Source organism: Phyllobates terribilis, unplaced genomic scaffold (assembly GCF_046119375.1).
Source record: "Phyllobates terribilis strain yellow unplaced genomic scaffold, ASM4611937v1 Scaffold_6__1_contigs__length_29720123, whole genome shotgun sequence".
NCBI lineage: Eukaryota > Metazoa > Chordata > Amphibia > Anura > Dendrobatidae > Phyllobates > Phyllobates terribilis.
This window is the reverse complement of record NW_027362766.1, coordinates 3571169-3596085: the sequence shown is the minus strand read 5'-3', so window position 1 is coordinate 3596085 and position 24917 is coordinate 3571169. Positions and strand designations below refer to the sequence as shown.

The window sequence follows — 24917 nt, the reverse complement described above, 5'->3', positions numbered from 1 at the left end:
GTACACCCCCTCACTCCTGCGCTCAGTGTATAGTACACCCCCTCACCCCTGCGCTCAGTGTATAATACACCCCCTCACCCCTGCGCTCAGTGTATAATACACCCCCTCACCCCTGCACTCAGTGTATAGTACACCCCCTCACCCCTGGACTCAGTGTATAATACACCCCCCTCACCCCTGGGCTCAGTGTATAGTACACCCCCTCACCCCTGGGCTCAGTGTGTAATACACCCCCTCACCCCTGCGCTCAGTGTATAATACACCCCCTCACCCCTGCGCTCAGTGTATAGTACACCCCCTCAACCCTGCGCTCAGTGTATAATACACCCCCTCACCCCTGCGCTGTGTATAATACACCCCCTCACCCCTGCGCTGTGTATAATACACCCCCTCACCCCTGCGCTCCGTGTATAATACACCCCCTCACCCCTGCGCTCAGTGTATAATACACCCCCTCACCCCTGGGCTCAGTGTATAGTACACCCCCTCAACCCTGCGCTCAGTGTATAATACACCCCCTCACCCCTGCGCTCAGTATATAATACACCCCCTCACCCCTGGACTCAGTGTATAGTACACCCCCTCACCCCTGTGCTCCGTGTATAATACACCCCCCTCACCCCTGCACTCAGTGTATAGTACACCCCCTCACCCCTGCGCTCAGTGTATAATACACCCCCTCACCCCTGCGCTCAGTGTATAGTACACCCCCTCACCCCTGCGCTCAGTATATAGTACACCCCCTCACCCCTGCGCTCAGTGTATAGTACACCCCCTCACCACTGCGCTCAGTGTATAGTACACCCCCTCACCCCTGCGCTCCGAGTATAATGCACCCCCTCACCCCTGCGCTCAGTGTATAACACACCCCCTCACCCCTGCGCTCAGTGTATAGTACACCCCCTCACCCCTGCGCTCAGTATATAGTACACCCCCTCACCCCTGCGCTCAGTGTATAGTACACCCCCTCACCCCTGCGCTCAGTATATAGTACACCCCCTCACCCCTGCGCTCAGTGTATAATACACCCCCTCACCACTGCGCTCAGTGTATAGTACACCCCCTCACCCCTGCGCTCCGAGTATAATGCACCCCCTCACCCCTGCGCTCCGTGTATAATGCACCCCCTCACTCCTGAGCTCAGTGTATAATGCACCCCCTCACCCCTGTGCTCAGTGTATAATGCACCCCCTCACCCCTGCGCTCAGTGTATAATGCACCCCCTCACCCCTGCGCTCAGTGTATAGTACACCCCCTCACCCCTGCGCTCAGTGTATAATGCACCCCCTCACCCCTGCGCTCAGTGTATAATGCACCCCCTCACCCCTGCGCTCAGTGTATAATACACCCCCTCACCCCTGCGCTCAGTGTATAATGCACCCCCTCACCCCTGCGCTCAGTGTATAGTACACCCCCTCACCCCTGCGCTCACTGTACAGTATAATAACCCCCAATGCAATGTACGGATAAGAAGTACACACTCCCAGGTGAGCAATATCCTCCCCAGGACTATAGAAGAAGCAGATCGCCGGCCTTTCTCCACCTTTCAACCGACTAAAACCCAGGAAGAAGATTCAGCATCCTAACAGACTGCAGGGCAGATAGAGGGGTGGTTGTGAGGTGCATGTTATGGGGCCACTCCGCTCACCGCATGCTGCATGTGGACCGCCTCCACGGGATACAGGCCCTTGGCCGTCTCTCCAGATAACATGATGCAGTCGGCTCCGTCCAGTACAGCGTTGGCCACGTCACTGCTCTCCGCTCGGGTGGGCCGAGGCTTCTTGATCATACTCTCCAGCATCTGAGAGGAGAGAGACTCTGGTAATCACACTGCCCGCAGCAGAGAAGCTGACTCCTGGGCACCCCTATACCAATAACAGTATGTTCACACTTGTCATCTTTTTGGTGTTTTCCATCGTTTTCAAAAGTAAGTCCCATACAAACGCCTTTGGATTTTTCTCATTAACCATCCCTTCAATAAGTAACGTGCAACTGACTAATAAGCGATGCGAGCGTGAACTGCGGTGAAAGCCTCACACAACCCCTATGTAGGTGGGGACCCCAGCGTAGAAAGCCTCACACAACCCCTATGTAGACGGGGACCCAAGCGTAGAAAGCCTCACACAACCCCTATGTAGGCGGGGACCCCAGCGTAGAAAGCCTCACACAACCCCTATGTAGACGGGGACCCCAGCGTAGAAAGCCTCACACAACCCCTATGTAGGCGGGGACCCCAGCGTAGAAAGCCTCACACAACCCGTATGTAGACGGGGACCCCAGCGTAGAAAGCCTCACACAACCCCTATGTAGACGGGGACCCCAGCGTAGAAAGCCTCACACAACCCCTATGTAGATGGGGACCCCAGCGTAGAAAGCCTCACACAACCCGTATGTAGACGGGGACCCCAGCGTAGAAAGCCTCACACAACCCCTATGTAGACGGGGACCCCAGCGTAGAAAGCCTCACACAACCCCTATGTAGACGGGGACCCCAGCGTAGAAAGCCTCACACAACCCCTATGTAGACGGGGACCCCAGCGTAGAAAGCCTCACACAACCCCTATGTAGACGGGGACCCCAGCGTAGAAAGCCTCACACAACCCCTATGTAGGCGGGGATCCCAGCGTAGAAAGCCTCACACAACCCCTATGTAGGCGGGGACCCCAGCGTAGAAAGCCTCACACAACCCCTATGTAGGCGGGGACCCCAGCGTAGAGACACACGGGAATATCCCTTGAAGCAGTTTATGGATACCAGACTGGTGATACAGTGCAATGATAACACTAGATATCCCCACCTGGGTGGCACAGATGACCGGTTTTCCCGCTCGGTTGCACTTTCCAATCATCATCTTCTGGGCCAGGAACACCTTCTCTGCTGGAATCTCAATACCAAGGTCTCCGCGGGCCACCATGATCCCGTCACTGGCCTCCAAGATCTCATCAAACCTTCAACAGAGAGAGCAAGATGTGAGGCGGAAAATAGCAGGGTAGCGTGGAGAATGTCAGGGGACACTCACCTCTTCACCCCCTCATGATTCTCTATTTTGCTGATGATCTTGATGTTACGCCCCTTCTCACCCAACTCCTGGCGAATGGCCAACACGTCCTGGGCTTTCCGGATGAATGAGGCAAACACCATGTCCACTCCCTGCTCAATGCCGAACTTAAGATCCATGCGATCCCTTTCTGATAAGGCAGGAAGATCCACCTCAGCTCCCGGAAGATTCACCCCCTTCCTACTGCACAGGTTACCCCCGTTCTCTACCTCCGCTAGACAGTAATCAGGACCTGGCCAAAACAGACGACATATCATTACCACCTGCTCAGAGTGTCACCAAGGTATCCTATATTCACTCTCCAAACATCTTGCCACCTACCCACCCACAAAATAGTCCACCCTAGTCCAACCACAATCCTCCCTAAACATCCCATGTGGCCTCCCATATGGTCACGATCCTTAGATTATAAGCTTCGGCCACCCCAATATGGACGCCCCACCTCCAACGACTCACCCATCTCTCTGACCAGCAACGATATAAGACCGTCATCCACGAAGATCCTGCCCCCGACCTTCAGCACCTTACAGAGATTTTTATAGTCCACCCAGAGGGTCTTGTTGTCACACTTGTCCTGATATGCGGGGTCAGAGGTCACTTTCACGACCGTGCCCTTCACCAGCTCCACTTCTGCATTCTCCCCCTGCAGGATAAATGTGGCATGACAGACAGAATGTACTCCCCTCTCAGATAGGTGCCCGTCCCCCACATACCACGCCGATAACTCCTGTGCGGATCTCGGGTCCTTTGGTGTCTAGTGCGATGGCAACCGGCCGGTAAAACATGGGATTGGTGGCAAAGCTTTCAGTAGCTTCACGCACGTTCTGGATGGAGCCGGCATGATACTGGTGGGAGAGGATGGTTTTAGGAAGGCATGATTGTTATGGGAGGACACGGATTTAGGGGTGCTCACCTCGTGGGTCCCATGTGAGAAGTTTAAACGAGCAATGTTCATTCCAGCTTTTATCATCTCTTTCAGCATTTCCACGGAGCGGGAAGCCGGGCCTGGGACACACAGGGGAGCAAATTACCGAGGGACACTGAATATGTCTGTAATGTGCCCATTGTAGGGGCAAACAGGCAGAAGGGAAAGTACTAACCAGCTACAGAGGTGTATTACTGGGGAGAAGATGAAAGCCAGCTACGGGAGTGTTATACTGGGGATATTCACCAACATATACAATGTGCCCATAGACCCGAGGGATATTCATCAGATACAAGAGCGATACATCGGGGGGGATATTCATCAGATACAAGAGCGATACATCGGGGGGATATTCATCAGATACAAGAGCGATACATCGGGGGGATATTCATCAGATACAAGAGCGATACATCGGGGGGATATTCATCAGATACAAGAGCGATACATCGGGGGGATATTCATCAGATACAAGAGCGATACATCGGGTGGGATATTCATCAGATACAAGAGCGATACATCGGGGGGATATTCATCAGATACAGGAGCGATACATCGGGGGGATATTCATCAGATACAGGAGCGATACATGGGGGATATTCATCAGATACAAGAGCGATACATTGGGGGGATATTCATCAGATACAAGAGCGATACATCGTTGGGATATTCATCAGATACAAGAGCGATACATCGGGGGGATATTCATCAGATACAGGAGCGATACATCGGGGGGATATTCATCAGATACAAGAGCGATACATTGGGGGGATATTCATCAGATACAAGAGCGATACATCGGGGGGATATTCATCAGATACAAGAGCGATACATCGGGGGGATATTCATCAGATACAAGAGCGATACATCTGGGGGATATTCATCAGATACAGGAGCGATACATCGGGGGGATATTCATCAGATACAAGAGCGATACATCGGGGGGGATATTCATCAGATACAAGAGCGATACATCGGGGGGGATATTCATCAGATACAAGAGCGATACATCGGGGGGATATTCATCAGATACAGGAGCGATACATCGGGGGGATATTCATCAGATACAAGAGCGATACATCGGGGGGATATTTATCAGATACAGGAGCGATACATCGGGGGGATATTCATCAGATACAAGAGCGATACATTGGGGGGATATTCATCAGATACAAGAGCGATACATCGGGGGGATATTCATCAGATACAAGAGCGATACATCGGGGGGATATTCATCAGATACAAGAGCGATACATCGGGGGGATATTCATCAGATACAAGAGCGATACATCGGGGGGATATTCATCAGATACAAGAGCGATACATTGGGGGGATATTCATCAGATACAAGAGCGATACATCGGGGGGATATTCATCAGATACAAGAGCGATACATCGGGGGGATATTCATCAGATACAAGAGCGATACATCGGGGGGATATTCATCAGATACAAGAGCGATACATCTGGGGGATATTCATCAGATACAGGAGCGATACATGGGGGATATTCATCAGATACAAGAGCGATACATCGGGGGGATATTCATCAGATACAAGAGCGATACATCGGGGGGATATTCATCAGATACAAGAGCGATACATCGGGGGGATATTCATCAGATACAAGAGCGATACATCTGGGGGATATTCATCAGATACAGGAGCGATACATGGGGGATATTCATCAGATACAAGAGCGATACATTGGGGGGATATTCATCAGATACAAGAGCGATACATCGGAGGGATATTCATCAGATACAAGAGCGATACATCTGGGGGATATTCATCAGATACAGGAGCGATACATCGGGGGGATATTCATCAGATACAAGAGCGATACATTGGGGGGATATTCATCAGATACAAGAGCGATACATCGGGGGGATATTCATCAGATACAAGAGCGATACATCGGGGGGATATTCATCAGATACAAGAGCGATACATCGGGGGGATATTCATCAGATACAAGAGCGATACATCGGGGGGATATTCATCAGATACAAGAGCGTTCCATGGGGGGGGATATTCATCAGATACAAGAGCGATACATCGGGGGGATATTCATCAGATACAAGAGCGATACATCGGGGGGATATTCATCAGATACAAGAGCGATACATCGGGGGGATATTCATCAGATACAAGAGCGATACATCGGGGGATATTCATCAGATACAAGAGCGTTCCATGGGGGGGGGATATTCATCAGATACAAGTGTTACAATACTGGTGTAGCGTAGTACTGCTGGAAACGAGTGGCCGAAGGCGCACGAGCAGGTTCAGCAAGCGGTTGTAGAAGTTCTTGGAGTTAGCAAAAGGAGTTGTAGGAAACAGTCCGTTGATAGGGGAGAACAGTCTGGGTAAGAATGTTCTGGAGCTGGAGACTGCAACCAGGCTAACAGCTAGACAATACTCAAGCAATGAGTGAGTGATCCATGCGGCTTTAAGTAGGGGCAAAAAGGAAACAAGATGGATCCCACAGGTTCAGAATCTGCCATCTTAGTAAAGGGGAATTGCAGAACACAACAGCAGCCTCCAGTGGTAAGGAGTGGTAACAGCACAATTAAGATGAACAATAAGGGGGATATTCATCAGATACAAGAGCGATACATCGGGGGGATATTCATCAGATACAAGAGCGATACATGGGGGAGGATATTCATCAGATACAGGAGCGATACATGGGGGAGGATATTCATCAGATACATGAGCGATACATGGGGGGGGATACTCATCAGATACAGGAGCAATACATGGGGGATATTCATCAGATACATGAGGGGGATATTCATCAGATACAGGCGTGATACATGGGGGGAATATTGTTCAGATACATGAGCGACACACCGGGGGGATATTGATCAGATACATGAGCGATACATGGGGGGGATATTCATCAGATACAGGAGTCATACATGGGGGGATATTCATCAGATACATGAGTGGTGCATGGGGGGATATTCATCAGATACAAGAGCGATACATGAGGGGGGATATTCATCAGTTACAGGAGCAATGCACCAGGCAGATATTCATCAGATACAGGAGCGATACATGGGGGGATATACACCAGATACAGGGGCGATACACTGGGGATATACACCGGATACAGGAGCGATACACTGGGGATATACACCGGATACAGGAGCGATACACTGGGGATATACACCGGATACAGGAGCGATACACTGGGGATATACACCAGATACAGGAGCGATACACTGGGGATATACACCGGATACAGGAGCGATACACTGGGGATATACACCGGATACAGGAGCGATACACTGGGGATAAACACCGGATACAGGAGCGATACACTGGGGATATACACCGGATACAGGAGCGATACACTGGGGATATACACCGGATACAGGAGCGATACACTGGGGATATACACCGGATACAGGAGCGATACACTGGGGATATACACCGGATACAGGAGCGATACATTGCAGACATATTCATCAGATACACTAGAGACAGGGGGAATGTCACTTACCGATGGTGCACACAATGCTGGTGTTCCTGGCAGTCAATGGCTCAGAGTCAATGTCCAGAAGACACAGATGTTCCAGGAAAGTGTCGGCCATGGAGGCACTTAGCTGCTGCTTCTGAAAAAATGCTGGACCGAGATCCTGTGTTAACTGTGCCATATTCTCCGAGAAACGTCTGTGTTTGACTAGTATGGAAGAAAAGAAATGTCACTATACATAGTGGTGCAACTCCTGGACAGCACGCTAAAATATATATGGTGTCCAGTTGAAACAATCATTAACTGGAACAGAAACAGCTGTGAAGTACAGCTAAAACTGATATAAAAGGTGAAGTTGTGGACGACTGCTTCATGTCACACACCATGACTGAGCACAGCACCAAGACACCAGGTAGTTCTACTGCATCAGCAAGGTTTCCCCCAGGCAAAAATTTCACAACAGACTGGAGTTTCAAGATTCAAGCTGTTCAAACTGTTTTGAAACGCATCAAGAAATGGGCAACGTTGAGGACCGTCGACAAAGTGGTCAGCCAAGCAAAATTTAGTGCAACAGAAGAAAGATACATCATGTGCTCCTTCAATATCGGAAGATGTCCAGCCGTGCCATCAGCTCAGAAGTGGCAGAAACCAGTGTGACCCAGTTACACCCATTGGGAAGTCTTCATGGAAGAATTGTGGCCAAAAAGAGATCGGCACATTAATAAGGATCTACAGGAGCAGTGATGGCCCGTGGAAGGTCCTGCAGGGGGGGATTAGGTCAGGATAAATGGTGTCGCTGACAGCATAAACCAATTAAACCTTTTGACGCTGTCACAATTAATCAATATTTGAGGTACAGAAAGTAACCACTTGCCTATTTGAGAAGAACGGTGAGGATGGATAGACGTGACATGTTCAAGCTCAGTGAAGGACCTCAATAACTGTAAAAAGGACTGTAAGGTCTCTAGAATGACAGTGAACATGCCCTTACCGTTGTTATATGGCAAGTTTGGGGTAAAGAAGGGGCAAAAGACAATTGTCATTGCATTCTAAATTTTTGCCAAACCTATCTAGAAAAAGCCACCGGGCCCAGAAGGGTCTGAGAGGGTATAGCATGTGATCTACTCCACATCAATGGGTGTACCGGGGAGAGCCAAAGTGTTTCGACCTCCTTTCACTGGTAATAAGCATAGAGGGTGAACCAGTAGGGCAGATGGCGTAATGGGAAGCGTAATAATAGAGGGCGACATGAGTGGAAAGTGCCCCTGACAGTGGTGGCCCCTCCCGTGGCCATGGCGATTGGTGGTCCCCTCCGCTGCCCCTTACTGGCCAGAGAAGTAGGAAGTCCCCAAAGGGACCAATAAAGTGAAAGGGGCGGCCGTCACAAGCCGTCACATAGGTATATAAACACGGAGATGTCCCACCCTCCTTCCTTTCCCCGGTGGTCCTGGAATCGATAGTCCCACTTTCCCTCCCCTGTGGACAATTTGAGGCTCTATCTGGTACATTATTGGCAAGGGAAAGGTGGGCGGTAGGGGAACTAAGCATGCGTTGGGGTTTGGTTGGGGGTCCCCACAGTCTGGCTTCTACATGAGAGGACTTGTGTGCTATGTGGGGTCTACAGCAGGGTCTGTACTACTGAGGTCCGAAAGAAATGAAGGCACTTCGGCCTCAGACATGTCCAGAGCATTCATGAAGCCCAACCAGGATATCAGTAATGGTTTAGCCATCAGTGAGGCTTCGCTGGGCATGAAAGAGGATGTATTGGAGCCATATTTCAGGGATTTACCGTGCCAGGAGGACTGAAGAGTCGACTGTTTCTGTAGTGTTTATCCTGTAACCAGAAACTTTGCTGACTTGTTCTGTAGCTGCAGGAAGATTTGGGAGTGAGGCCAATGGATCAATATGGGCAAACAGGACATTGTCTGCTAACAGAGACAGTAAAAGAGTCATCACAAACTGGAATTCCTTCTATGTCAGAGCTCGTTCTCATTAGCTCGGCCAGGGGGTCCTATACTTAATACAGGTACAAGTGGGGTCGGGGAACGTGCTCCATTTCCAATTGGAAAAACTGTCGAGGGTGCACAAAGTAGTCTTACTGATGCTAATGGAGAGGAATACAAGCTCTGCAAAGCTCCAAGGCAAAGAACCAGAAAGCCAGGGTGGTGAGAGGTGCCGACCAAGAAAGGCCAACTGAGGCTGAGGGGACTCCCTGTGCATCAGAATACCCCCCCATACAGTCCCTAAATATCAGAATACCGCCCATACAGTCTCTGTGCATCAGAATACCCCCCATACAGTCTCTGTGCATCAGAATAACCCCCATACAGTCCCTAAATATCAGAATACCGCCCATACAGTCTCTGTGCATCAGAATACCCCCCATACAGTCTCTGTGCACCAGAATACCCCCCCATACAGTCTCTGTGCATCAGAATAACCCCCCATACAGTCTCTGTGCATCAGAATACCCCCCATACAGTCTCTGTGCACCAGAATACCCCCCCATACAGTCTCTGTGCATCAGAATAACCCCCCCATACAGTCTCTGTGCATCAGAATAACCCCCCCATACAGTCTCTGTGCACCAGAATAACCCCCCCATACAGTCTCTGTACATAATAATACCCCCCATACAGTCTCTGTGCATCAGAACACACCCCATACAGTCTCTGTGCATCAGAACACCCCCCATACAGTCTCTGTGCATCAGAATAACCCCCCCCATACAGTCTCTGTGCATCAGAATAACCCCCCCATACAGTCTCGGTGCATCAGAATAACCCCCCCATACAGTCTCTGTGCATCAGAATAACCTCCCCATACAGTCTCTGTGCATCAGATTACCCCCTCATAGTCTCTGTGCATCAGAATACCACCCAGTCTCTGTGCATCAGAAAACCCCCTACACAGTCTCTGTGCATCAGAATAACCCCCATACAGTCTCTGTGCATCAGAATACCCCCCATGCAGTCTCTGAGCATCAGAATAACCCCCCCATACAGTCTCTGTGCATCAGAATAACCCCCCCATACAGTCTCTGTGCATCAGATTACCCCCTCATAGTCTCTGTGCATCAGAAAACCCCCTACACAGTCTCTGTGCATCAGAATAACCCCCATACAGTCTCTGTACATACGAATACCCCCCATACAGTCTCTGTACATACGAATACCCCCCATACAGTCTCTGTGCATCAGATTACCCCCTCATAGTCTCTGTGCATCAGAAAACCCCCTACACAGTCTCTGTGCATCAGAATAACCCCCATACAGTCTCTGTACATACGAATACCCCCCATACAGTCTCTGTACATACGAATACCCCCCATACAGTCTCTGTGCATCAGATTACCCCCTCATAGTCTCTGTGCATCAGAAAACCCCCTACACAGTCTCTGTGCATCAGAATAACCCCCATACAGTCTCTGTACATACGAATACCCCCCATACAGTCTCTGTGCATCAGAATACCCTCTCATACAGTCTCTGTGCATAAGAATACCCCCCATATAGTCTCTGAGCATCAGAATACCCCCCATACAGTCCCTAAATATCAGAAAATCCCCCATACAGTCTCTGTGCATCAGAATACCCCCTCATACAGTCTCTGTGCATCAGAATACCCCCTCATACAGTCTCTGTGCATCAGAATACCCCCTCATACAGTCTCTGTGCACCAGAATAACCCCCCCCATACAGTCTCTGTGCATCAGAATACCCCCCATACAGTCTCTGTGCATCAGAATAACCCCCATACAGTCTCTGTGCATCAGAATACCCCCCATACAGTCTCTGTGCATCAGAATACCCCCTCATACAGTCTCTGTGCATCAGAATACCCCCCATACAGTCTCTGTGCATCAGAATACCCCCTATACAGTCTCTGTGCATCAGAATACCCCCCCATACAGTCTCTGTGCATCAGAATACCCTCTCATACAGTCTCTGTGCATCAGAATACCCCCCATACAGTCTCTGTGCATCAGAATACCCTTTCATACAGTCTCTGTGCATAAGAATACCTCCCATACAGTCTGTGAGCATCAGAATACCCCCCATACAGTCTCTGTGCATCAGAATACCCCCCCATACAGTCCCTAAATATCAGAAAATCCCACATACAGTCTCTGTGCATCAGAATACCCCCCATACAGTTTCTGTGCATCAGAATACCCCCTATACAATCCATGTATATCGATACACCCCCCATATAGTCCCTGTAGATCAGGATACCTGTCAGGCCGTCCATGGTGTTGGGTTAATCATTGTGCGGCCTGTGAGCTGTGGACGGCGGATACCACACGTGATGGCACAGAGGGCAGAGGTCCAACCAGGACTCAGAGTATGGACCCGCCCCAACCGCTGCCACCTCTCACTACAACTCCCATTAGCCTCACAGGCAGAGGATGGGAGTAATGAAAATAAAATGCACTGTATACACTGGAGAAAAGCATGAGAATAGTCCAGGAGAAGACCCCCATCATCCCATACACAAGGATATGCTGTGCTACAGCCCCCAGAAGGAGCAGACGAGAGACCACCTGGTGTGATAGCCGTACCCCCAAACCTAACACAGAGACGCTAAAATACCTAATACCGAGACCCCCCAATACCGAAACCCCCCAATACCGAAATCCTACAATACCTAATACAGAGACCACCCAATACCTAATAGAGAGAATCCCCAATACAGAGACCCCCAATACAGAGACCCCCACATACAGAGACCACCAATACCTAATACAAAGAACCCACAACACCTAATACAGAGGCCCCCAAACCTAACACAGAGACCCCCCAATACCCAACATAGAGACCCCAAAATATCTAATACACAGAGATCCCCCCCAGTACAATCCCCCAGTACCTAATACAGAGATCCCCCGGTACATTATACACGGATCCCCCGGTACATTATACACGGTTCCCCCGGTACATTATACACGGTTCCCCCGGTACATTATACGCGGATCCCCCCCGTACATTACACACGGATCCCCCCGTACATTACACACGGATCCCCCCGTACATTATACACGAATCCCCCCGTACATTATACACGGATCCCCCCGGTACATTGTACGCGGATCCCCCCGTACATTATACGCGGATCCCCCGGTACATTATACGCGGATCCCCCCGGTACATTGTACGCGGATCCCCCGGTACATTATACGCGGATCCCCCGGTACATTATATGCGGATCTCCCGGTACATTATACGCGGATCCCCCCGTACATTACACGCGGATCTCCCGGTACATTATACGCGGTTCCCCCGGTACATTATACACGGATCCCCCCGGTACATTATACACGGATCCCCCCGTACATTATACACGGATCCCCCCGTACATTATACACGGATCCCCCCGGTACATTATACACAGATCCCCCCGGTACATTATACACGGATCCCCCCGTACATTACACACGGATCCCCCCGGTACATTATACACGGATTCCCCCGGTACATTATACACGGATCCCCCCGTACATTATACACGGATCCCCCCGTACATTATACACGGATCCCCCCGTACATTACACACGGATCCCCCCGTACATTATACACGGATCCCCCCTGTACATTACACACGGATCCCCCCGTACATTATACACGGATCCCCCCCGTACATTACACACGGATCCCCCGGTACATTATACACGGATCCCCCCGTACATTACACACGGATCCCCCCGTACATTATACACGGATCCCCCCGTACATTATACACGGATCCCCCCGGTACATTATACACGGATCCCCCCGTACATTATACACGGATCCCCCGGTACATTATACGCGGATCCCCCCGTACATTATACACGGATCCCCCCGTACATTATACACGGATCCCCCCGTACATTACACACGGATCCCCCCGTACATTACACACGGATCCCCCCGTACATTATACACGGATCCCCCCTGTACATTACACACGGATCCCCCCGTACATTATACACGGATCCCCCCCGTACATTACACACGGATCCCCCGGTACATTATACACGGATCCCCCCGTACATTACACACGGATCCCCCCGTACATTATACACGGATCCCCCCGTACATTATACACGGATCCCCCCGGTACATTATACACGGATCCCCCCGTACATTATACACGGATCCCCCGGTACATTATACGCGGATCCCCCCGTACATTATACGCGGATCCCCCCGTACATTACACACGGATCCCCCCGTACATTATACACGGATCCCCCAGTACCTCAGGCTGCTGCAGCCACAAACCAGGAAGTTGGATCCGTCACAGCAGCACAACCACTCCCATCATCAGCCATAAGGGCCGCACCCGCAGCTGGAGCCCCCGCCGCCCCTCACATCACAGACTGTCATGGCCGACAATGTTCTCTCCCCTGACATTGTTCCAGAAAGTAAAGTGCTTCTCCCAGAACATCAGCAGGAGGCCGCAGCGTCACAGGGGGTCAGAGAGAAAGCAAATGAGACAAAATTCACACAAAACCCCACAATGGGGCGGAGAGAATTGTGGACCCCCTGAACACAGATCCCCCTGCTGCTATCTAAGGGTGTGTGCAGACCATCAGGACACGCTGCGGATCGGACGCAGGGTAAGTGCGGTGCGTGCAGTCCGCAGCGGCCGGATGTTAGGCTCTGTGCCCACGATGCAGAAATGAAGCAGAAAATGTCTGCATCTCCCTGGCAGAAAAAACCGCATGCAGATTGTACATGCAGATTGTACATGCGGATTGTACATGCAGATTGTACATGCGGATTGTACATGCAGATTGTACATGCGGATTGTACATGCAGATTGTACATGCGGATTGTACATGCAGATTGTACATGCGGATTGTACATGCAGATTGTACATGCAGATTGTACATGCGGATTGTACATGCAGATTGTACATGCGGATTGTACATGCAGATTGTACATGCAGATTGTACATGCGGATTGTACATGCAGATTGTACATGCGGATTGTACATGCAGATTGTACATGCGGATTGTACATGCGGATTGTACATGCGGATTGTACATGCAGATTGTACATGCGGATTGTACATGCAGATTGTACATGCAGATTGTACATGCGGATTGTACATGCAGATTGTACATGCAGATTGTACATGCAGATTGTACATGCGGATTGTACATGCGGATTGTACATGCGGATTGTACATGCAGATTGTACATGCAGATTGTACATGCGGATTGTACATGCGGATTGTACATGCGGATTGTACATGCGGATTGTACATGCGTTTTTCCTGCAGAATACATGCGAATTGACAAGCACTTTCCAGACGATAGCATCACTTGGAAAGTGCTTGACAACTAGGTCACACTATATAAATCCATGCAAACAGCAACTGGCATGGATTTATACAGTGTGAACCGTAAAAATTAAAACAAATAAAGCTATACGCACCCCGGAGGCCCCGGTGTGGCTGCAGCGCTGCTTCCTGGCTGGTTCCCGGCTGCCGGCATATCGCGAGACAGAGCGGTGAAGGGCCTGCGGTCACATGACTGTGACGTCACCGCTGGTCCTCAAGCGATGCCGGCATTCAGAGAGAAGACGCCGGACAGGTGAATATAAACTTTATTTGTTATTTTATACTTTTTTTACAGGTACAATGGTACCCAGGTCTGGATGAGAGTCTCCTCTCCTCCAGAACTGGGTACCATCCGCACATAGAGACGCATAGAAGCCGCTTGTAAAAATGTACAGTCGCGGTTTCTGTGCGTCTCAATGCAAGTCAATGGCGGGAGTTACGCTGCGCTTCCGCAAAATTAAATATATATACATATATTCCATGTGGTGGTATCGGGGGTATATACATATATTCCATGTGGTGGTATCGGGGGTATATACATATATTCCATGTGGTGGTATCGGGGGTATATACATATATTCCATGTGGTGGTATCGGGGTATATACATATATTCCATGTGGTGGTATCGGGGGTATATACATATATTCCATGTGGTGGTATCGGGGGTATATACGTATATTCCATGTGGTGGTATCGGGGTATATACATATATTCCATGAGGTGGTATCGGGGGTATATACATATATTCCATGTGGTGGTATCGGGGTATATACATATATTCCATGTGGTGGTATCGGGGGTATATACGTATATTCCATGTGGTGGTATCGGGGTATATACATATATTCCATGTGGTGGTATCGGGGGTATATACGTATATTCCATGTGGTGGTATCGGGGGTATATACATATATTCCATGTGGTGGTATCGGGGGTATATACATATATTCCATGTGGTGGTATCGGGGGTATATACATATATTCCATGTGGTGGTATCGGGGGTATATACATATATTCTGTAACATACCTGGCGGCGTCCTTGCATAGTGGTCCATCTCCCACTGTGCAAGAGCGCGCACTTGATCTCCAGTCCAGTCTGCTAGCCTGGCTTACCTCCATGCTGTCTGTTTGCCTCTGTGTTTGCTGCTTAAGGTTGGTGCCCGATCACTTCCTGTTTCTTGTACCTGCTGCGGGCACACCCCTTGTGCGTCCTCAGCCTATTGCTGTCTGTCACCTGGTATTTAACCCAGCTGCTCCAATCAATCCCTGCCTGAGCATTGTGTTTCATTTAGTGTGCTCTTTCACTCTGAATGTGCCAGGTCCTTTTCTGTGTTTGCTTGCCTTTCTTGTAGGCTGTATTTCCAGTCCTTTCTGAACACGCTCCTAGCCTGTTCGTTCCGCCTTCTAGGCGCCGCATACCTAGACCCGCTCCTGTATCTAGTCTGTCCTGTCTGAACACGCTCCTAGCCTGTTCCTCCCGCCTTCTAGGGGCTGCATTCCTAGCCCGCTCCTGTATCTTGCTACTGTGTCTGTTCTTGTCTGTATACTCTTCTAGCCTGTTTTCCCGTGTTTCTCTATGTCCGTACCTTTCCTTTTTCTGCAGAGTCTGAACTCGTACCTAACTCCTGCTCGTTGTCACTGTACTCCCGTTTGTGAGTTTGTGGTCCACTCGCTACTTCACTGCAAGTACCCTGTGGGTATCTGGTTCTGCCTTTCCCTTCCTGTCTGTTCCGTGTGAACAGAGCCCTGTCCCCCCTGCTCTGCCTTGCTCACCGCTCCGGCGGTTCTAGCCTGCTCTGCCTTTGCTCACCGCTCCGGCGGTTCTAGCCTGCTCTGCCTTTGCTCACCGCTCCGGCGGTTCTAGCCTGCTCTGCCTTTGCTCACCGCTCCGGCGGTTCTAGCCTGCTCTGCCTTTGCTCACCGCTCGGCGGTTCTAGCCTGCTCTGCCTTTGCTCACCGCTCCGGCGGTTCTAGCCTGCTCTGCCTTTGCTCACCGCTCCGGCGGTTCTAGCCTGCTCTGCCTTTGCTCACCGCTCCGGCGGTTCTAGCCTGCTCTGCCTTTGCTCACCTCTCCGGCGGTTCTAGCCTGCTCTGCCTTTGCTCACCGCTCCGGCGGTTCTAGCCTGCTCTGCCTTTGCTCACCGCTCCGGCGGTTCTAGCCTGCTCTGCCTTTGCTCACCGCTCCGGCGGTTCTAGCCTGCTCTGCCTTTGCTCACCGCTCCGGCGGTTCTAGCCTGCTCGGCCTTTGCTCACCGCTCCGGCGGTTCTAGCCTGCTCGGCCTTTGCTCACCGCTCCGGCGGTTCTAGCCTGCTCGGCCTTTGCTCACCGCTCCGGCGGTTCTAGCCTGCTCTGCCTTTGCTCACCGCTCCGGCGGTTCTAGCCTGCTCGGCCTTTGCTCACCGCTCCGGCGGTTCTAGCCTGCTCGGCCTTTGCTCACCGCTCCGGCGGTTCTAGCCTGCTCGGCCTTTGCTCACCGCTCCGGCGGTTCTAGCCTGCTCGGCCTTTGCTCACCGCTCCGGCGGTTCTAGCCTGCTCGGCCTTTGCTCACCGCTCCGGCGGTTCTAGCCTGCTCGGCCTTTGCTCACCGCTCCGGCGGTTCTAGCCTGCTCGGCCTTTGCTCACCGCTCCGGCGGTTCTAGCCTGCTCGGCCTTTGTTCACCGCTCCAGGCGGCCTCGTCTTGCCCTGCTCTCGCTCACCGCCCCAGGCGGCCTCGTCTTGCCCTGCTCTCGCTCACCGCCCCAGGCGGTCTCGTCTTGCCCTGCTCTCGCTCACCGCCCCAGGCGGTCTCGTCTTGCCCTGCTCTCGCTCACCGCCCTAGGCGGTCTCGTCTTGCCCTGCTCTCGCTCACCGCCCTAGGCGGTCTCGTCTTGCCCTGCTCTCGCTCACCGCTCTGGGCGGCCTCGTCTTGCCCTGCTCTCGCTCACCGCTCTAGGCGGTCTCGTCTTGCCCTGCTCTCGCTCACTGCTCTAGGCGGTCTCGTCTTGCCCTGCTCTCGCTCACCGCTCCGGGCGGTCTCGTCTTGCCCTGCTCTCGCTCACCGCTCCGGGCGGTCTCGTCTTGCCCTGCTCTCGCTCACCACTCTGGGCGGCCTCGTCTTGCCCTGCTCTCGCTCACCGCTCTAGGCGGCCTCGTCTTGCCCTGCTCTCACTCACCGCCCCAGGCGGCCTCGTCTTGCCCTGCTCTCGCTCACCGCCCTAGGCGGCCTCGTCTTGCCCTGCTCTCGCTCACCGCTCTAGGCGGTCTCGTCTTGCCCTGCTCTCGCTCACCGCTCTAGGCGGTCTCGTCTTGCCCTGCTCTCGCTCACCGCTCCGGGTGGTCTCGTCTTGCCCTGCTCTCGCTCACCGCTCTAGGCGGTCTCGTCTTGCCCTGCTCTCGCTCACCGCTCTAGGCGGTCTCGTCCTGCTCTGCTCTCGCTCACTGCTCCGGGCGGTCTCGTCTTGCCCTGCTCTCGCTCACCTCTCTGGGCGGCCTCACTCTGCTGTGTTTGTCCGCCACATCTGTGGTTCTGTTCCTGAGTCCCAGTGTGTACTGGGTCCTATCCCGCCTGTGTTCCTACCTGCTAGTGCCTCCCTGCCTGCACTCTAGCCATGCTTGCCTGTACCCCCCTGCCTGCATACCCACCTGCCTGCATACCAGTCGTGCCTGCCTATACTAACCAGTCTGTGTGCCAGCCTAACCAGTCTGTTCCTGTATTCCCCTGTGTGGGTCAACAGCCGTGTCCGGGGTCTGTCCTGGAGTAGCACCTGGTCCCTCTGCTCGGTTCCTCCTTGGTGCACTGGCGTCGTATGCCGTCGTGCGACCCTGGTCGGATCGGGTGAATACCTAGTTACGCCCCTCCAGGCATTCACTCTCCGGCACGGTCGAGTGGAATCACACGCACACGCCGCTCAGCCCGGGCGTGTGCATTACATATTCCATGTGGTGGTATCGCGGTATATACATATATTCCATGTGGTGGTATCGGGGGTATATACATATATTCCATGTGGTGGTATCGGGAGTATATACATATATTCCGTGTGGCGGTATCGGGGGTATATACATATATTCCGTGTGGCGGTATCGGGGTATATACATATATTCCATGTGGTGGTATCGCGGTATATACATATATTCCATGTGGTGGTATTGGGGTATATACATATATTCCGTGTGGTGGTGTCGGGGGTATATACATATATTTCGTGTGGTGGTGTCGGGGGTATATACATATATTCCGTGTGGTGGTGTCGGGGGTATATACATATATTCCGTGTGGTGGTGTCGGGGGTATATACATATTTTCCGTTTGGTGGTGTCGGGGGTATATACATATATTCCGTGTGGTGGTGTCGGGGGTATATACATATATTCCGTGTGGTGGTGTCGGGGGTATATACATATATTCCGTGTGGTGGTGTCGGGGGTATATACATATATTCCGTGTGGTGGTGTCGGGGGTATATACATATATTCCGTGTGGTGGTGTCGGGGGTATATACATATATTCCGTGTGGTGGTGTCGGGGGTATATACATATATTCCGTGTGGTGGTGTCGGGGGTATATACATATATTCCGTGTGGTGGTGTCGGGGGTATATACATATATTCCGTGTGGTGGTGTCGGGGGTATATACATATATTCCGTGTGGTGGTGTCGGGAGTATATACATATATTCCGTGTGGTGGTGTCGGGAGTATATACATATATTCCGTGTGGTGGTGTCGGGGGTATATACATATATTCCGTGTGGTGGTGTCGGGGGTATATACATATATTCCGTGTGGTGGTGTCGGGGGTATATACATGACGCTCCCCCTGGGCCTGTGCTGTGCAGGGGGATACCCGGAGCCGGATCGCTGGGATGCTGGGGGTTGTAGTTCTCCGTGGCGGTGACCCGGTCCGTGCCCAGGGCAGTCAAACCAGTGGCGGTCTTAAGTAATAAAAATGTCCGACTACGCCACCCGTGGATTGCGGTCAGTGGGGACCGCCGCTGCGCTGCCGACCGCTGAGGCTGATGTTGTTTGCGCAGCCGAGTATGGGATAACTCCCCACGGGAGAAGTAATGCCTCAGGGCAGCTAATGTGGATGATGGGAGTGATGGTGTGAGCGTCCCAGTAGTAATGGTGCTGGTGCGGCAAGGAATCACAGAGACGTGTGGTGCAGTTCAGGGTCTTTACTGATGGTATAAAGCAGACCCTCCCGGGAGTACTGGTTAGCAGTAGGGGCCTGGTCAGTCTGTGAGCAAGCAGGATCTCCCCTGGCCAGGTGGAGTTGTAGGCCTCCCCGACTATCTGCACTCTTTCCTGGCTACCTTGCTCTATGCGGGTAGAAGTAGCCCACGTCCCTGAGTATACCGTGTGGTGCTCACCCGTATGGCCGGTGACTTGGGGCCTTCCGTCAGCCTCCGCTTCACGATGGCGGTGCTGGTCCCTTGCTTGTGACCGTGCCTTTGGGTTTCTAAGGCCAGAGGACATGGAATCCCCTGCCGGTTGGATTCTGCTGCTGGACCTGGATGTCCCCACAGCCTCGGACTCCGTGTCCGGGTTAGTGTCTTCAGCCAAGGCGAGCTCTCTAGCTTCCAGCCTCTGGCACTCGCTCCTGCTCCTACAGAGCTCCTAGTTCTTCCTTTCCCTGTGTCTGGAACTTCACCCACTAATCCCGCCCCAGACCCAGTTTATAAGGGCAGATTCCTCCCCTCCCAGGTCTGGGTGGGCCGTGTTGCATGCTTAGGGCTCCTGACCAGAGAAACCTCCCACTTGCTCTCAGACATAATATCTCTATTACTGTGGCAACCAGACCCCTGGGGTGCCACATTCCCCCCTAGTAAATTTTAGTACTCCGGGACTAAACACATTTTTTTTAAAGAAACATAAATACAGGGTATAACAATAACATATTTACAAGAAGCTTTAGTTCTTTAAAGGTCACGGCGTGTCCGCAACCGGGTGTCCATATCACCCAAGGTGAAGCTTTAAGCGAAGTAGGGGACCTGTCCAAAGCAAACCCCTTGCGTTGGCCCTGGGCGTGGCTGCAAGGCTGAAGCTAGCTACTTTGGGCCGCAAGTAGGCCACGCCAGACAGGTTGTCTCTTCCGCGGCCGTCTTCGCAAGAGGCACCAAGGTGCAACTATTTACAAGAATTGTTCCGGTTATCCAGTGTCCATAACCTGTTAGTCCATAAAAATCTGCAGGGTAACTGGAGAAACATAATTAATAACAGGCAACAACAAAAACCGTAAAAATTTTCAAGAAACAGGTAAATTTACAGTGCATTAGTTTAGATTCTCCAGCGAGCGGGCATCTGACCTCTAGTGACTCTAGTGGATCTACGGAGCACACTAACTGGTCCTGCACTACAGGGTGTAGGAGGTGTTATGGGCAAGCTGGGCAGCTGTCTGCGCACTCTTTGGCTCACTAGAGGCACGGCAGGCTCACTACTAGCAGAGGGTTGATTCTCCTGGGCTGCTGGGGTGGATTCTTCTGCCTCCTGGGCCGGCTGCTCTTCCAGCTCTACCTGGTCTTCTGTAGGCACTTGAGGTGCTGGCTGGAGAAAGGTGAGGACGGGCACCACGATAGCGTTGTTTACTTGTGTCCAGGACCGGGGAAAGTCTCCGAGTACGGTGGTGATCATTTCCTCCTTTTCCTCTACGGGTTGAGGGTCTTCCTGATCTTCATCCGTGCTTTGCAACTTCTCGGGGCAATTTTTCAGGTGGTCTCTGGAGACAGTGGCTGTGGTCTCTCCTCCATCCTTGCTGATGACGTACACCTTTGGATTATGATGGCTTGAGGGCAGTACGGTGTACGGGTCCTTTTCCCACTGGTCGTCCAACTTATGGAGCCGCCTTTTTCTTTTCAAGACCTGCTCTCCAGGTACCAGGGGAACAGCGGGAGCATGTTGGTTATAAGTCCTCTCCTGCCTTTCTCTTGATTGACAGAGACTTCGCTCGACGCTCTCTTGTACTTTCCGGTACTGCTGCTGCCTTTCTGTATCCCAGTCTGTCTCTGGTGAGGTGTGCTCGGGTATCAGGACTCCCATATCCAGGTCAACAGGCAGCTTACCAGGTCTTGCTCGCATTAGGTAAGCCGGGGTACAGTTGGTGGAACCTACCGGGATGTGGTTATACAGGTCCACCAGATCGGGCAGTTTCTCAGGCCACAGACTGCGTTCTTCCAGGGGCAATGTTTTTAGCAGATCTATCACCACCTGGTTCATCTTCTCGCAGAGTCCATTGGTTTGGGGGTGATAGGGCGTTGTTCTTATCTTCTTGCAGCCATACAGGTTGCAGAACTCCTGGAAGACCTCCGCTTCGAAGGCTGGTCCTTGGTCCGTCAGCACTTGGTCTGGGTACCCGTGTGGGCGGCAGAAGTGCAGCTGGAAGGCTCTAGCTGCTGTTTGTGCTGTTAAGTCTTTGACGGGGACCACCACTAAGAATCGGGAGTAGTGATCCACGATGGTTAGGGCGTAGACATACCCGCTTCTGCTTGGAGCCAGTTTAACATGGTCCAGAGCGACCAGTTCCAGCGGCTGCCTGGTGATGATGGGCTGCAGGGGAGTCTTCTGGCTGGCACGGTCCCTTCTTCTTAGATTGCACGGGCCACAGTCTCTACACCACCTCTCAATGGCTCCTCTCATGCCTATCCAGTAGAACCGTTCACGCAGTAGGAACTCCAGCTTCTTCCATCCGAAGTGCCCTGCCCCATTGTGGTAGGCCTCCAGCACCATAGCTGCGTCCCGTCTCGGTACCACCACCTGCCAGATCAGCTCATGTGTCCGGGAATTGACCATTCTGCGGCACAACTTCTCCTTGTAGAGGAACAGTCTGCTCTTCTCCGTCCACAGTTGCTTGGTCTCTTCCGGAGCGTCTGGGTCTAGGCGGGCGTCAGCCTGGGTCAGCATTTCCTTCATCAGACGGACTGCGGGGTCGCTGTCTTGTGTCTCCGCCCAGTTGTAGTGGGGTAAGGGGTTGAACGTAGCGGATCGCTGGCCCCTTACACGGTGGGAATACTGGGTAATCCCATGACGGTGAAATGCAGGGAGTTCGATCTCTTCCAATTCTTCTGGATCCTCACCTTCGTCCGGTAGGTTTGGCATCCTGGACAGGGCGTCCGCATTGGTATTGGAGCGTCCTGCCCGGTATTTGATCGTGAACTCAAAATTGGACAGGCGGGCCATCCATCTCTGCTACAGGGCACCCAGTCTTGCAGTGTCCAGGTGTGTCAACGGGTTGTTGTCCGTGTACACGGTGAACCTGGAAGAGGCAAGGTAATGCTTAAAATGTTCGGTTACTGCCTGTAACGGGTCTGGGAGGCGGAACCTCTGAGCAACTTATACAAGGGGGCGGTCCTTGCAAGGAAGCGGGTGGCGACCAGGGAAGACAGGCAGGTAGTCACAGCAGGTGACCGGGACAGTCTATGGGTAAACGGGCAGGAGGTCACAGCAAGTGACCGGGCAGTCTCTGGGTGAACGGGCAGGAGGTCACGGCAAGTGACCGGGACAGTCTCTGGGTGAACGGGCGGGAGGTCACGGCAAGTGACCGGGACAGTCTCTGGGTAAAGGGTAGGTACGACCTGTGACGGCTGAGCCTCCAGGTAGGCTAGCAGGCAGATGGCAGATGTGTGCTCCCAGGTGAGCAGGCGAGAGTCTCTGGATAAGCAGGTGGTCACAGCATGTGACGGCGGGGCCTCCAGGTAGGCTAACAGGCAGGTAGCAGATGAGCGCTCCCAGGTGAGAGGGCAAGAGTCTCAGGACTGGCAGGTGGTCACAGCACGTGATGGCGGAGCCTGCAGGTAGGCTAGCAGACAGGTAGCAGGTGAGCGCTCCCAGGTGAGCGGGCAAGCTGGTCCATAGACAGACTGACAGGTGTCGGAAGGCAGACCGTCGGACCTCAGGCTAGCAAGCAGGTAAGCGGATAACAGGCAGGAATCAGACAGCAAACTGGCAGGAAACTGGCAGGTAACTGGCAGGTAACTGGAAACGGGACCTGAGGGCTGAAGCAGAGTAGTGAACAGTGCAACAACATTGCTCGGGCACCTCCATTTTGGAGGAGGTGCCTTATATATGGTGAAGTCCTCCGGCCATTGGCCGGGGACTCCTTAGGACGGCGCGCGCGGCCCCTTTAAGAGGGGGGGAGCGCGCGCGCCCTAAGCACCGTGGCCCGGAAGGAGCGCGCGCTGCCAGCAGAGCGGGAGGAGGACGCCGAGCTCGGAGCGGAGAGGTGAGGGGAACAGCGTCCCTGCCTAGCAGAGGGCAGGGACGCCGACGCTACAGTACCCCCCCCCTTTAGGCCCCCCCCTTTTTAGGCCAGACAGAAATTTAGCAAGGATGAGAGGGGCATGGATGTTCTCCCGGGGCTCCCACGTTCTCTCTTCAGGACCAAACCCCTTCCAATCTACAAGAAAAAAGGTCTTTCCTCTTACCCTTTTTGTGGCCAGAATGTTCTCTACCTCAAACTCGTTTACAGCGGAAACCGGAGCAGGAGGCGTACCTGTAGACTTGGAAAAAGAGTTAAGTACCACGGGTTTGAGGAGAGATACATGGAAGGAGTTAGGGATCCGCAAATTGGCCGGGAGTTTCAATTTATAGGCCACCGGGTTGATCTGACTGATGACCTCCAGAGGACCGATGAACCGAGGCCCTAACTTATAGGAAGGAATCTTGAGCCGGACATACTTGGACGAGAGCCAGACTTTATCCCCTGGACGGAATTGAGGAGGATCCAGACGTTTTTTGTCAGCATGTCTTTTCATCCGCTCGGACGACTGAAGGAGTGCAGACCGGGTACTCTCCCACAAGGAGGAAAATTTGTTAACAAGAGATTCCACAGCCGGATTATCCACCGAGGTGGAGACTGGAAATGGGATCCGAGGATGCTGACCGAAGACTACAAAAAACGGGGATTTGGAGGAAGATTCGCTCTCGTGATTGTTGTAAGAGAATTCGGCCCATTGCAGGAGATCCACCCAGTCAGAATGGTGGGCATTAACGAAGTGCCGGAGGTAACTGGTCAGGATCTGATTGATCCGCTCCACTTGACCATTAGACTGTGGGTGGTAAGCGGAGGAGAAGTCCAGGGTGACGTCTAGCAATTTACAAGTGGCTCTCCAGAAACGTGAGGTGAACTGTACCCCACGATCCGACA

The 24917-nt window shown here is 52.4% G+C and overlaps 2 protein-coding genes across 4 annotated transcripts in view; one reads left to right on the top strand and one right to left on the bottom strand.

Annotated features, from left to right (window-relative positions):
* The window catches only part of PKLR (pyruvate kinase L/R), a 31536-nt gene extending 17677 nt beyond the window's left edge, over positions 1-13859 (bottom strand). The window contains exons 1-8 of one of the 2 annotated variants that reach the window (XM_073637284.1): positions 13704-13859; positions 7491-7670; positions 3972-4063; positions 3772-3903; positions 3515-3701; positions 3020-3290; positions 2798-2948; positions 1649-1801 (exon numbers count right to left, since the gene is read on the bottom strand). In XM_073637284.1, coding sequence (XP_073493385.1) covers positions 1649-1801; positions 2798-2948; positions 3020-3290; positions 3515-3701; positions 3772-3903; positions 3972-4063; positions 7491-7644 — 1140 coding nt within the window. In that variant the 5' untranslated portion in view covers positions 7645-7670; positions 13704-13859. Of the gene's footprint in view, positions 1-1648; positions 1802-2797; positions 2949-3019; positions 3291-3514; positions 3702-3771; positions 3904-3971; positions 4064-7490; positions 7671-11698; positions 11849-13703 lie in introns of those variants that run through there. The other variant, XM_073637283.1, reaches the window with a different exon arrangement.
* LOC141152699 (farnesyl pyrophosphate synthase-like) overlaps positions 13759-24917 on the top strand; it is a 49240-nt gene continuing 38081 nt past the window's right edge. Inside the window, exon 1 of one of the 2 annotated variants that reach the window (XM_073637276.1) lies at positions 13759-14064. In XM_073637276.1, the coding sequence (XP_073493377.1) occupies positions 13840-14064 (225 nt within the window). In that variant the 5' untranslated portion in view covers positions 13759-13839. The remainder of the gene's footprint in view (positions 14065-24917) is intronic. The other variant, XM_073637282.1, reaches the window with a different exon arrangement.